Here is a 15,159-nt window from a genome sequence, read left to right as displayed (position 1 = left end):
GTACCAGCTGAGAATACAAAATTGGTATTAACCCGTGTGCCAGAGCCACCTGGACGAGCCGGGTAAAGCGCCTGAAAATGGTGCTAAGAAACAATTCGCCATTTCCAGGGGCTGCTGTGGGCTGCCGAGAATCCCAGCCCCCAGCTGCCTGGCATTACCTGACTGGCGATTAAAATACGGCGGGAGCCCACACATTTTTTTTTTAATTATTTTTTTAAATAATTAAAAAAAAAAATGGGCTTCCCTGTATTTTGATTGCCAGCCAAGGTAAAGCCAGGCAGATAGGGGTGGCAGCCCGTCGCCGTCCGCTTTATCTGGGCTGAGAATCAAAAATACTGTGGAGCGCGATGTAATTTTTTTACATTTTTTATACAACTATATATTGTGCACTATATATATATATATATATATATATATATATATATATATAATGTACACAATATAATAGTTATTTTATGCTATAAACTACTGACAACGTCTCCGAATTTCCAAGCAAAAAATGTTGTATTTATTTTTTATTTTACCAGAGATATGTATATATGTACATATATATATATATATATATGATATATATGTGTATATATACTGTATATATACTGTGAGGTATCAACCGGCTGTATTACAAAGGGCCGGTATGTTTTGCAGAAGCGTGGGTGCTCTGCAATGTGAAGCTGGCTGGGACCTGTGGTTCCACAGGATTGCATTACATGCAGAGCCATGGAAGGGTGTGTGATGCTGATTACACACTCCTTACCACCTGTGGGTGCGGCTCCAGGGGTTAAAGCAATCCTGTCTCTGAACCTGGAAGAAGTGTGTCTAGGGCAGTCTAGAGAGAGACTGGCTCTAGATGTCCAGTGTGTGTGCTGGAAACAAGTGAGAGCAGAGCCGGGAGCTCTGGGTGTATCAGCCTGTGCGGAGGCTGAACACAAGGCTCTGATATTGAGTCTGAGGTGAGTGCGGCCAGGCCAGGGCTGTAGGGCCGAATCTCTCCAGGAGGAGAGACAGACAGGGGTCTGCAGAGGGCCCTGGGTGCTGGAAGGAACCTTGGCTAGAGTTGTATGCTGGCAGGAGCCAGAGAGTGGGGAAGTTGCTAAACTTCCATTATGGACTTATTGTTTATGTTTGAGGGCAGTTTATGCTGAGTGTTTTAAATAAACTGCCAGAATTTCTATGAAGAGACTGTGTACGTGTGTTGCTGAAGCTACCTCACACCGCTGCAAGCGAGTGAAACCCCCACGTTGCAGGGCGCAACGTTACATATGGTGGAGAATGCGGGCATGCGGTCTGGTTGCTAGGGGCAACGCAGCCTGGTTGCTAGGGGCAACGGCCTAGGACATATTCCTGTGGATACGGACTGCTTGCGGTGGATCGGCGGGTCCACGAAAATTTTTTGAAGCGGTTTGCGGTGGATCGGCGGGTCCACGAAAATTGTCTGCGCACTCAAGCAGCTGGCGGTGGATCGGCGTGTCCACGAACAGGGACAGCGCTCTCAAGCACCTGGTGGTGAATCAGCAGGTCGTTGGGGACCCGTGCTGCAGTGGCGAGAGTCCAGCGACTGGAGGTTCCAGGCCAGCCCGAATTGCAAGGCCCTGCTTGGTGAGCAGTGATACACCACAGGCTGGAGATCCTGGTTGTACGGGCGGTACAACCCGGAAAGGTTAGTGGTTCTCTAACCCCCCCTGTCTTTGACCACCGGGTATTACCCATTGGAGCGCCCCTCCTGTGCCTCTTTTTCGTTACAGCATGGAGGAGCTCCTGAACCAGCTGCTGCAGAGCCAGCAGCACCAACAGCATGTGCCTGGAGGTCCAGTGACAGCAGTGGGGGCTGAAAGCCAAAAAGAGGGAATGGTCCCTGCGGACATTGTGGAGGAGCTGTACCAGTTCCTGGTCCGGGGACAGCAGGAGCTGTCGGTGTGTAGCGATGTCACAGCCATGGACCAGTTTGAGCGTTCCCTTCAGGGGCCAGTATGGACACTGGGTGCCCAGGGAGACAAGGGCAAACGGTGTGAACTGGGGGCTAAGGACATTGCATGGAAACCGCAAAAGGGGGCGGAGTCCCAGAAGGGAATAGTTGCCCATAAGGGGGTGGAGGCCCATAAAGGGGTGGTTGCCCATAAGGGGGTGGAGTCCCATAAAGGGGTGGTTGCCCATAAGGGGGTGGAGTCCCAGAAAGCGGTGGTCCCCCAAAAGAGAGCGGAGCATCCCAAATCCAAGGGTGAAGTGGTGCAGATGGACTGTAGCCAGGGACAACAGTGTTCATGCCTTAAGTGTCCTGTTTGCAATATAGACCACCCATCCGACGAGAAGCCACGTCTGTGTTCCGTGGAAGTGGATGGGGAATCTGTAACAGGAGTCGTAGACTCAAGGAGCTTGGTGACCCTGGTGAGGGCCACCTCTGATGTCCACTTGATTCCTGGAAGGAAGATCCACGTCGGCTGCACCCACAGTAATGAGACAGAATACCCGGTCTCCAGAGTGGTCATTAAGACAGCCTGGGACAGTGGTTCTCATGATGTTGCTGTAGTCTCAGATTTACTGCACCCAATTATTATAGGTTGGGACTCTAAATTATTTGTGCACTTGTGGAAGCAGGGGGACGTATACGGTTGCTTGTGTAAGAGCCGGAACAGCCCAAAGGAAACCCCACCACATTGGGAGGTGAAAAGGGGTCCTTGTTGTGCAGTTATGTGTGGTAAGGAGGAGATAGCACCTCCTAAAATTGACTGTCCTAAGTTAGGGGTGACCAAAGAAAATGATGGACGGACCCAACTTAGTGTCATAAGGACTAAGGGAATAACCGATAGTGTGACCGTTAAAAACGGGGTAGCTCCAGAAAGGGAGGCAGATATCTGGTTAAGTGGGGACATGATAGTCCAGGATGCCAGGGGGAGTGATGATGACTCCAGTAAAGACACTGACTCTAGTAAGGTGACAAACGAGTACAGTGTGGTACAGATGGGCGAGAAGGGCAAAACTTCCTCCCGAAGACGTAATAAGCGCCGTGAGGGGGCACAGTGTAGGCCGTCTGAGGGTGCAGAGAAAGTGATATGCCTGGTTAATGAAAACATGGTGCTAGTAACACCTGCTACGGAAGAGTCAGACAGTGATATCCTGCAAAAGAAAGAGGAATCAAAGACTGAACTGACACATTGTCACGACAGAAACCAGCAGGGTGAAATTGCAGGGGAGGAACTGACCAAAGACGTAATGGCGGTGTCTCCTATAATTTCCATGCATGAAGCTGGAGGTCTGTTGGATGATAGCGCTGTACGAGATGACATCCTACAGAACAATATAGGAGAAGGAATCCAGGGCAGTGTTGGTGGAGTACAAATCCACAAAGGTCATGCTGAGCAGACTGGTAAGCTACCCAGTGGTGAAGTGATAAATGGTGCCAAGGTTCTAAGAAGAACAGAGTACCGTGCTGAAGGGCGTAACACCCTGGTAGAAGGCGATGCTGTAAATGCCCAAGAGAAGGCAGAGGGTGACACTGCAGAGACCCAAGTGGAAGTTGGAGGGAATGCAGTGAAGTCCCAAGACACAGCAGGTGCTATAAAAGCGGAAAGAGCCTCTGAGGAAGAGGTGAAGTCTGGACATGAGGTCTCATCAGAAGCTGAGAGCCTGACTGACTCAGTGGGTAAGACCAAGATCGCAGACAAGAAGATTGGCTCAGCTAAGAGCCTGAAACCTAAACGTTCTGAAGCTGAGATGGAAGAAGCCTCAGAAATAGTGTGTCGTAGACCAGAGAGGTCCGCAAGTGAAGACTCATTCAAGAGGATGAGCAAAGACCATCTGCAACAAGAGATACTTCTTAGGCAGGCTACTGAGAGTCGAGTAAGGGAGCTGGAGAAAGAAGTGGCTGAGCTCCGAAGTCGCTTGGCAGAGTACCAGTCCAAGTCCCAGGGAGCCTTGGAGCAGATGGAGCAGCGAGTGTCAATCCTGACCAAACATGTTGAAGCAGGGGAGGCCCAAAGAGAGCTGACTCTGGAAGCTAAACTTGACAAGCATGTGGCAGGGATGAATGAGACTTCTGTAGTCAAGTGCATGGTGGATATACCTAAGGACTTAAGAGAAGCGTGTGCCACCGAGTGCATGCATGACGAATTTAAGAGATCTGTGGAAGCGTGTGAGGTCTACTGTACCCCAGAGGCTGAACAGTTAGTGATATTGTCCACCAGTGAAATTACTGGGCAGCGGGTGGCTATTCTAAAGGACATGCACTTCAGATGTGTTCGTATGAAGAGGCAGGTCCAACTGCAAAAGGAAGAAGCCACTAGACAGCTAGAGTATAAAAGGAAAGCGCAGAGTCTGGCGAAAGATATCGTCCAAGTACCCCAGGCTCTGGTGGGGAGAGTCATTGGAAAAAACGGACGAGTCATGCAAGACATGGTGAATAAGTCGGGATTGGTGAGATTAAGAATCCCTGCTGCTAATGAGAGCAAGATACCCAGGGTAGCTGGTATGGTTCCGTTCGTCTGTGTCGGGACTGTAGAGAGTCTTGGAAACATTCGAAGCCTTATTGAATATCGGGTACACCATGTACGTGACATGGAGCGGTTGTGGCAAGACAACCTGAAAATTAAGGAGCAGCTTCGCCAACTGTGTGGGGGACAGCAGCCGTCTTCCACCCGTTGTTCAGGGGAAAGAAGGCGAAGATGGCGTGTCGGTCCAGTAGTTCAGACGCGCGATAAAAGGAATCGCCGACAGAGTGGTAACCTACGATGTACTGTAGATAGTGGCCGCTATGAGCTTAGAGTTCCCGACAGTAGCCTTGGGGGTACTCGAGAAAGCCTAGGTTCGGACAAGACTGTAGGTTTGACTGGGGACATGTCTCTCTACTACGGTGACCCTGGGAGGGGGTCAGGGAGAGAACGGTCTGGAAATGGGACGTCCTTTAACCCTAGGTTGACCAGACAGGGTTTGGTGACAGTGTCGGGCGATGCCTCAGGGACTACTGCTCTTGGACGGCCCTCTCAACTGGTGGGGCATGGCAGCGGGGATGCCCTGTCTCGCGGCCCCAGGTCATTGGCAAGTGTTCTCCCCTACGGGTTTGAACAGAGGGGGAGGGTATGTGAGGTATCAACCGGCTGTATTACAAAGGGCCGGTATGTTTTGCAGAAGCGTGGGTGCTCTGCAATGTGAAGCTGGCTGGGACCTGTGGTTCCACAGGATTGCATTACATGCAGAGCCATGGAAGGGTGTGTGATGCTGATTACACACTCCTTACCACCTGTGGGTGTGGCTCCAGGGGTTAAAGCAATCCTGTCTCTGAACCTGGAAGAAGTGTGTCTAGGGCAGTCTAGAGAGAGACTGGCTCTAGATGTCCAGTGTGTGTGCTGGAAACAAGTGAGAGCAGAGCCAAGAGCTTTGGGTGTTTCAGCCTGCATGGAGGCTGAACACAAGGCTCTGATATTGAGTCTGAGGTGAGTGCAGCCAGGCCAGGGCTGTAGTGCCGAATCTCTCCAGGAGGAGAGACAGACAGGGGTCTGCAGAGGGCCCTGGGTGCTGGAAGGAACCTTGGCTAGAGTTGTACGCTGGCAGGAGCCAGAGAGTGGGGAAGTTGCTAAACTTCCATTATGGACTTATTGTTTATGTTTGAGGGCAGTTTATGCTGAGTGTTTTAAATAAACTGCCAGAATTTCTATGAAGAGACTGTGTACGTGTGTTGCTGAAGCTACCTCACACCGCTGCAAGCGAGTGAAACCCCCACGTTGCAGGGCGCAACGTTACAATACACATATATATGTATACATAATGTACAGAATATATTGTTGTATAAAAATAAATAATTTTAAAAAATGACGTAGCGCTCAGTGGTATTATCAGCGCATATAAAGTGGACGGCTACAGGCTGCCACCCTCATCTGCCTGGCTTTACCTTGGCTGACAATCAAAATACAGGGAAGCCCATTATTATTTTTTTTAATTATTTTAAAAAATAATTACAAAAAAATGTGTGTGCTCCCGCCGTATTTTGATGGCCAGTCAGGTATAGCCAGGCAGCTGGGGGCTGGGATTCTCGGCAGCCCGCAGCAGCCCCTGGAAATGGCGCATTGTTTATTAGCGCCATTTCCAGGCGTTTTACCCGGCTCGACCAGTGGCTCTGGTGGCAATGGCACGCTGGGTAATAAAGGGGTTAATACGAGCTTTGTATTCTCAGATGGTACTAAGCCCGAAATTCATGGTGTCACGCCAAATTAGCCATGGCCACCATGAATTTCTGGTAAACAGTAAAAAAACACAACACATAGAAAAAAACTTTTATGAGAAATAAAACCAAAAAAAAATTTAGAGACTCCATTTTTGTTATAAAAACAATCCGTAGTCCGACGTAATTCACAGGGAGAGCAATGTCAACTCTACTTCATCACTGTGCACCGACACAGTCTATGAACAGTGAGAAGCAGAGAGAGCATTGTGAGCTCTGCTACATCGCTCCATACAAAGCAAGAAGCAGTGTGACAGTGAGGGGATGAGTGTACTTGTGTTTCACATTGCATCACCCCGCACGGCCTAACGCTCTCAGGACAGGAGCGCATCAGCTACATGGAAATACATGCAGCCGACCCACTCCTGTGGGGAAATTGTGCGCCGTGATGCGATGCGACACTCGCACAGTGACAGTCAAGGTTTAGTTAACAGGACCTTCGATGATGTCATAGTCATGTGACCAGTCTGTAAGCCAATGTCTGTACAACATTCACACCTGACTGGTCACATGGCTATGACGTCATGGAAGGTCCTTTAAGCAGTGGTGCTTACTAGGGGGCACAGCAATGATCGGACACAGAAGCAGAAGCGCTCGGGAGACAAAGTCTGCAGGACGCGTCGCAGGACCTGTAAGTATGATCATAATGTTTTTTAATAATTGTAAAGCGCTGCGGAATATGTTGGCGCTATAGAAATAAACATTATTATTATTATTATTATTAATGTGCTTTTTGTACACCCCCTGGACCCGATCTGTAACATGAGCTTCCCAGGAAAGCTCGTGATCGGGATCGTGTACACGATCACTATGTGATCGGTACGATCTCTGATCTTTACAGTTCGGGATCACCCATCACTAGTTACGACACCATTAGACTTTTTTATTATTTACTTGTATTTTTTAGACCACATCAGATCGCTGGTGCTATACACTGGAATCACTCAGTATAGTCCTGTGTAATAAAGCCCCTAAACACCTGAACAAGCAGCGAAACGCTCACATAGGCAGGACGCACGCTGGGGAGGACACTGACGAGCCTCGCGCACAGGACGGCTACTGACAATCGCACAGTGCCATCGACCTCTCTAAACTGATCAGCTTCCATGTATTTGTTCATCTGTCACTTAATGGCCACCACTAAGGTCCCTAAGGTCGGGCTAAAGGCCCCCAGACATGTAGGATAGAGGTGGGCCGACAAACGGTCGCTCATTGGTGGTAAAAAAAAAAAAATCCCAGGCCACATCCCTATCGATATCGGACTTCAGTAGTGAAGGTTGTGACTTTGATTCCCCATATTCCTGATGTATTCCTTCCCACCCGTCCCAGGACATGTCCATTCTCTAGCACCTCATAGGCATTGTCCTCTGTCTGTCACATTAATTTTCTTTTTGTCCTTCCTTCAGGACTTTTCCAGAAAGCCATTGCACAAAGTGGGACTGCAATCTCGAGCTGGTCTGTGAACTACGAGCCTCTGAAGTACACCCGTCTTCTGGCTGCCAAAGTGGGCTGTGATTACACCGACAACGCAGAGATGGTGAGCTGCCTTCGAAGAAAGCCCCACCGAGACCTGGTGGACCAGGATATCCAGCCTGCCAGATACCACATCGCTTTTGGACCTGTCGTGGATGGCGACGTGGTCCCCGATGACCCAGAGATTCTAATGGAACAGGGCGAGTTCCTGAACTATGACATCTTGATGGGGGTGAACCAGGGCGAGGGTCTGAAGTTTGTGGAAGACACTCTGGAAAGTGAGGATGGCATATCCGCCAGCTACTTTGATTTTACCGTGTCCAATTTTGTGGACAATCTCTATGGCTATCCAGAAGGAAAAGATGTTCTACGTGAGACCATCAAGTTCATGTACACAGACTGGGCAGACCGGGATAATGGTGACATGAGAAGAAAGACCCTGCTGGCTTTGTTTACGGACCATCAATGGGTGGCACCAGCTGTGGCAACGGCTCGATTCCATGCAGAGTACGAGTCGCCCGTTTACTTCTATGCCTTCTACCACCGATGCCAGGCTGAAGGAAGACCTGAATGGGGAGAGGCAGCCCATGGAGATGAAGTGCCCTATGTATTTGGTGTTCCCATGGTGGGAGCCACTGACCTTTTTCCGTGCAATTTCTCTAAAAATGATGTGATGCTGAGTGCTGTGGTCATGACCTACTGGACCAACTTTGCTAAAACTGGGTGAGATTTACAATTCCTCCATTCCTTTATCTGCTACTCTGGAACCTTCTAGTCGGGCATCAACAGCAATTCATCTGTCCCTTCACATCTGTGTAATCTAGTGTACCTATGGTTTAATACCGTCATGTCATTATGCCTCTACCATGCATGTGGTGTATGCCAACATTGCCTTTGTCCTCCACCATTGCCTTTGTCCTCCACCTTTTGGCGCTTTTCTATGGCAGGATAACCTGTCTGAATAGTCACCTATAGTGGTTGTGCTTTGACTCTTGATGGTCCCATCAGATATCAGACCATTACCAAGTTACGTCTGGATGTTTATAACTATTGCCACTTTCTTATCCTTTTTTAACATCTGCATTTTCCTTGTAGGGATCCGAACCAGCCCGTTCCCCAAGATACCAAGTTCATTCACACCAAGCCCAACCGGTTTGAAGAGGTTGTATGGACCAAGTTTAACCCGAAGGAGAAGCAGTATCTACATATTGGTCTGAAGCCTCGCGTGAAGGACAACTATCGTGCCAACAAGGTGGCCTTCTGGTTGGAATTAGTCCCTCACCTGCACAACCTCAATACAGTGCAGCACCCGTCTACCACCACCAGATTACCCCCATATAGCCCCCGCTGGACACCGGGCACCAGGACCAACAGCGGCAGTACCACACGACGCCCACACTCCACGCTTCCTCCCGATGGGGATGATGATGAGATGGTGGAACGGCCTCGATATTCTCCCTTCCCCGGCGACTCCCGTGACTACTCCACAGAGCTCAGCGTGACAGTAGCTGTGGGGGCTTCACTTCTGTTTCTCAACATCCTGGCATTTGCTGCTCTTTACTACAAAAGAGATAGACGCCATGAACTGCGGCAGCGGAGACACAGTCCTGGGCGAGGAGGTGCCCCTGGCAATGACCTGGCACACCACGGACCAGAAGAAGAGCTTATGTCCCTCCAGATCAAAAGAGCTGGTGGGGCTCCAGATCTGGAACCACTAAGGCCACATGATATACTGCGGCCAGCGTGTCCTCCCGACTATACGCTGGCACTGAGAAGAGCCCCTGAGGACGCTCCACTCCCTCCACCACCTCCACCTCCAGCCTCTGTTATGGCTCCAAGTACCATTTCAGGGCTACCCTCATTACACCCTTTCAATACATTCCCCACCACTGCCCACAACAATACCCTTCCTCACCCGCATTCGACCACAAGGGTATAGTGGTGCTAGGCGTTTCTCCTCCACCCACACGCTGCCCCATCGCCCCTTCTTGAACAGCTACACTGGCTTTCTGGGCCTACTAAGCCTGAGCTGGATTTTGCCTTATGGCAGGGGATGGGGTAGATACAATGACTTGTTTATAACGAGGGAGCTAAAGCGAACTACCCACGCTCCCCATGCCCCTCTTTGCCCACCTCAGGCTATAAAAACTGCTCCCAGTGATCAAGCATCAGGTCCATGAAGCCTGAACTGGAATCTCTGCCAACGTCATGGGGGAAACAGGGTCAAACAAAGGGGCAGATATTTAATGGGATTGTAGGGGAAGATAAAAGTGTTTTCATCAAATAAATTATACCCCCCGCTTCTCTTTTTAGAAAGGGATGGGGGGATCGGCTACGGAGGGATCGGCGGTCTACGTGATTAGGCCTGCACCCTCCAGTGACTCGCTTCTACTCCGGCTTTATTGTTTTTATTCCAGGACGACGTTCATCTGATGGGGACGCTGCTCTGGGTTTGGGCATCGCAGATCCCGTAGTCTGGTGTGTTTAATGCACCGAATCTTCAAGGACTAAACTGCTCCCCAACAGCCGAAATCACCATCCAGAAGAGAAGAGGGCAGGGGTGAATGTATCCGGGAGGGGTGAATGCATGACAGCCTAAACTGAAGCCCCTTCCTCCTAAAAACACACAGTGCCAATGATCCCTTCCTCCTCTCAGACTGGGTGGGCCGGCTCGTCAGTAATTGGGGATGTCTCAAAGGTTTCGAACTCTTCTGCCTCTCCACTGCCATAGTCCCAGGTGCCTGGGTAGAAACAAGAGGGGAAGGGTATTGTGAGTGCCAAAATAAGAGAGGGGTTCTCATGCGACCATTCCTTCTCTTTTATTCTGATGGGATATTTCTCATGATCGTCTACAGTTCTTTGCTCAGATTTCTCTCTGATCACTCCCTTCTTTAATTTTCAATCTTCCTTGACAAGCTGCAGCCCCTGATCCTCTCCGTCCTCCTCTCCACCCGTTCTTCCTCCACATCTACAGGTTTGTTACCAGAAGCACATTGAGATCTAACGTTCCCTTTGGGGATGAGGGTCTGACATGATGAGTACGAAGCCGAGATGGGAGATGGCGGCAGGCAGTGATCAGAAGATCCTAGAGGACGAGATTCAGAGTGATCCTGTGATCCACTGTTGGTAGCTGCAGGGTCATAGAAAGATTTCTGTAAATGAAATTGTCAGATGCCTTTGCCTTGAAGAAGAGATCCCCAGGATTCCTACAAGTTACAGCATCAGCAGCTCATCAGATGAGACCACAGCAGCCAAATCCGTCAATATAGCCATGGTGGGCCGACAAGCTAATGGGGGCTTCCTGCATCTCCCCGACAGATAATGCTGGGAGAAAGAAGGATCTAGCATGGCGGATATCTGATGTGTGATCAATGTGTTCTCCGAGAGATAAACCTTCACCAGGGGAGGGCAGAGGAGACAAGAGGGGATAGATTAGACTAGAGGAGGACAGAGGAGACAGGAGGGGATATATGAGACAAGGAGAGGGCAGAGGAGACAGGAGAGGGCAGAGGAGACAAGAGAAGGACAGAGGAGAAAGGACGGGATATATGAGACAAGAGGAGGACAGAGGAGACAGGAGGGGATAGATGAGACCAGAGGAGACAGGAGATGGCAGAGGAAACAAAAGGAAGACAGAGGAGACAGGAGAGGGCAGAGGAGACAAGAGAAGAACAGAGGAGAAAGGACGGGATATATGAGACAAGAGGAGGACAGAGGAGACAGGAGGGGATAGATGAGACCAGAGGAGACAGGAGATGGCAGAGGAAACAAAAGGAAGACAGAGGAGACAGGAGGGGATAGTTGAGACAAGATGAGGACAGAGAAGATAGGAGAGGGCAGAGGAGACAAGAGAGGGCAGAGGAGACAAGAGAAGGACAGAGGAGAAAGGACGGGATATATGAGACAAGAGGAGGACAGAGGAGACAGGAGGGGATAGATGAGACCAGAGGAGACAGGAGATGGCAGAGGAAACAAAAGGAAGACAGAGGAGACAGGAGGGGATAGATGAGACAAGATGAGGACAGAGGAGACAGGAGAGGGCAGAGGAGACAAGAGAGGGCAGAGGAGACAAGAGAAGGACAGAGGAGAAAGGAGGGGATAGATGAGACAGATAGATGAGGACAAAGGAGACAGGAGAGGGCAGAGGAGACGAGGAGAACAGGAGAGATCAAAGTAGACAAGAGGAGGACAGTGGAGACAGGAGGGATCAGAGGAGATAGCAAGGGGCAGAACAGAGGAGAATCAAAGACAGGCGGAAACAGAGGAGACATGAGGGGATAGAAGAGACAAGAGGAGGACAGAGGAGACAGGAGGGGATAGAAGAGACAAGAGGAGGACAGAGGAGACAGGAGACGGCAGAGGAAACAAGGGGAGGAGGGAGGAGATAGGAGTGGACAGAAGAAACAAGAGACAGGAGAGAGCAGAGGAACAAGAGGACAGCGGAGACAGGAGAGAGCAGAGGAAACAAGAGAACAGGAGACAGGAGAGATCAAAGGAGACAAGAAGAGGACAGATAAGACAGGAGAGAGCAGAGGAGGACAGATGAGTCAGGAGGGGATAGAGGAGACAGAAAGGGGCAGAAAAGAGGAGGCAGAAGAGTCTGGAGGGCACAGAGGAGTCTTGAGTGGTCAGAAGAGACAGGGGGACAGAGGTGTCTGGCCAAAGCTCTGAAGCAGAACAGAAGAGCAGTCGGTAAAGCCGAGTCTTCCTGTGTACGAGTCTGAAGACATAGCTGTTGGCTGATCGATAGCTATCCAGTGTGCATTGGGCATAAATGATAAGTTCGGGAATCCCTCTCCCATTTGGATAATATTCTAATTAGTTGCCCATACACATATTAGACATACAAACTTTTTGGGGGTGAAGGGGTGGCATCATTCTATTACTGGTGACCCCTCTAAACACTTGCATGCTCTGCTCCGTTGGGCGTGTTTTGTGGAGATGGTGGAATAAGCTGTAAAGGAGCTATAGAATTCTTATTATGCTGCTATGGCAACAGGTTATGTCCGATGGGATCAGGCCGTAAGGAGAGAGGCAGGAGCCGCCACACTCAGGTAGCCCAATCCCATCAGTTGTGTGTGGCCGGGTCCGGATATTTACGGCAGGTCTCTGGGCCATTGTAATACATATCCCATTAAGAGAGGACGTGGACCTGATGTAAGAGGAGCAGTTGCCCGGAGACGTCTTGGTGGGACTCACTGAGATCCTGACAGTGCAGCCATTACACCTATTTGTTTAGGGCTCGATTCCTCCATCCTCCTTCACTCCTGACTGACAGAAGTCCCATGGTCTTCATAGATTTCCACCATATAAAATCCCCATCATCTTATCCAATGACCCCGGGTGTTAATACCCGAGGAGTGACATGGATTCAGCCGGTGTGTGCTCGTGGCCGGCGGATGGTCCTCCATACTTGTCCGTCACCATTGACCACCATGTTCTCTGCAGTGATGGTTTCAGAGGAGAAATGATGAGTATCCGGGGGTCCCGGTGTGGCGGGGGGCTGCTGTAACCTGTAGGAATCCTGCTGTAAGCTCCAGCCATGGAGGCAGAAGGCTGAGGAGAAGACAATGTATGAGGCTGCTGTCCGGAACGGCGCACCAGAGAAGCCCCTACCCCCACTGACCGGAAGATTTATATCATATAGATTGTTATATAAGGGACATATGGAGTCTATAAATATCAATAAAGTATATCTGCACAGCATGTGTATATGGACACACGCTATATATACGTGTCTCTGGATATCGCCGTCTGTGGCATTGTACAGTGAGCGGGTACAATGGCGCACACGGCCGCATATCAGCGTACGTGTGTAAATATACATGACATGAAGGCACAGGAGATGCCTTATTGCCTTTCTAGGTCCTGGCGCTGAATTGGTTAACTACTGGCACTTTTTTTTTTTTCTTTTTTTTCATTTTCTTCTGTTTTTGGGATCTTGGACTGAAATAAAATGACAAATTTTGGTGACGGTATGGTTGGTTGGTTATTTTTTTCCCTTTTTCAATGGAAGAAGGAAAATGATCCTGGAAATCGATCCGTTGGGATTTTCTGAGAACAAACTATGTGAGGGGTCCAGGCGGGATCATGGCGCTGGTGGCGTCATATGGGGACATGACCGGTGCGTGCATACATGGCCCATCAGCAGCTGGGCGGGACATGGCCGGTGCGTGCATACATGGCCCATCAGCAGCTGAGCGGGACATGACCGGTGCGTGCATACATGGCCCATCAGCAGCTGAGCGGGACATGGCCGGTGCGTGCATACATGGCCCATCAGCAGCTGAGCGGGACATGGCCGGTGCGTGCATACATGGCCCATCAGCAGCTGAGCGGGACACGGCCGGTGCGTGCATACATTGCCCATCAGCAGCTGGGCGGGACACGGCCGGTGCGTGCATACATGGCCCATCAGCAGCTGAGCGGGACATGGCCGGTGCGTGCATACATGGCCCATCAGCAGCTGAGCGGGACATGGCCGGTGCGTGCATACATGGCCCATCAGCAGCTGAGTGGGACATGGCCGGTGCGTGCATACATGGCCCATCAGCAGCTGAGCGGGACATGGCCGGTGCGTGCATACATGGCCCATCAGCAGCTGAGCGGGACATGGCCGGTGCGTGCATACATGGCCCATCAGCAGCTGAGCGGGACATGGCCGATGCGTGCATACATGGCCCATCAGCAGCTGAGCGGGACATGGCCGGTGCGTGCATACATAGCCCATCAGCAACTGAGCGGGACATGGCCGGTGCGTGCATACATGGCCCATCAGCAGCTGAGCGGGACATGGCCGGTGCGTACATACATGGCCCATCAGCAGCTGAGCGGGACATGGCCGGTGTGTGCATACATGGCCCATCAGCAGCTGAGCGGGACATGGCCGGTGCGTGCATACATAGCCCATCAGCAGCTGAGCGGGACATGACCGGTGCGTGCATACATGGCCCATCAGCAGCTGAGCGGGACATGGCCGGTGCGTGCATACATGGCCCATCAGCAGCTGAGCGGGACATGGCCGGTGCGTGCATGCATGGCCCATCAGCAGCTGAGCGGGACATGGCCGGTGCGTGCATACATGGCCCATCAGCAGCTGAGCGGGACATGGCCGGTGCGTGCATACATGGCCCATCAGCAGCTGAGCAGGACATGGCCAGTGCGTGCATATGTCGCGGGCGGAGGAGGGGACGCTGCGCTCACCCACTGCTCGGGTCCGACTGCTGCGGCTGCTGCTCGGTGGTGGCTCGAGCGGTGGGCCGGATCCCGGGGACTCGAGCGGCGTTCCTCGCCCATGAGTGAATGGGGGGTGGTTTGGGTTTAGGGATATTGTCCGTGACACCACCCACGGTTGTGGTGAGATTGGTGACACCACCGCTGCTCTGGACGGGGATCCCGGGAGCGATGACAGGGAGCAGCTTGGTTCTCCCCTCCGTGGGTAGGGCGTTGGTTGTCCCGGGCCCGGTGAGGGAGGTAGG

General features: G+C 51.1%; 1 protein-coding gene across 2 annotated transcripts in view; it reads left to right on the top strand.

The window, feature by feature from the left end:
- Positions 1-13,659, top strand: part of NLGN2 (neuroligin 2) — a 214,415-nt gene extending 200,756 nt beyond the window's left edge. For both annotated transcript variants that reach the window (XM_075346761.1, XM_075346760.1), the window contains 2 exons: positions 7,615-8,404; positions 8,777-13,659. In XM_075346761.1, coding sequence (XP_075202876.1) covers positions 7,615-8,404; positions 8,777-9,620 — 1,634 coding nt within the window. In that variant the 3' untranslated portion in view covers positions 9,621-13,659. The remainder of the gene's footprint in view (positions 1-7,614; positions 8,405-8,776) is intronic.
- Positions 13,660-15,159: the final 1,500 nt, after the last annotated feature.

The sequence above is a fragment of the Anomaloglossus baeobatrachus genome, chromosome 4, assembly GCF_048569485.1.
Source record: "Anomaloglossus baeobatrachus isolate aAnoBae1 chromosome 4, aAnoBae1.hap1, whole genome shotgun sequence".
In the NCBI taxonomy this organism is placed as follows: Eukaryota; Metazoa; Chordata; class Amphibia; order Anura; family Aromobatidae; genus Anomaloglossus; species Anomaloglossus baeobatrachus.
Note: the sequence above shows the minus strand (reverse complement) of the source record. Positions and strands in the feature narration are given on the sequence as shown.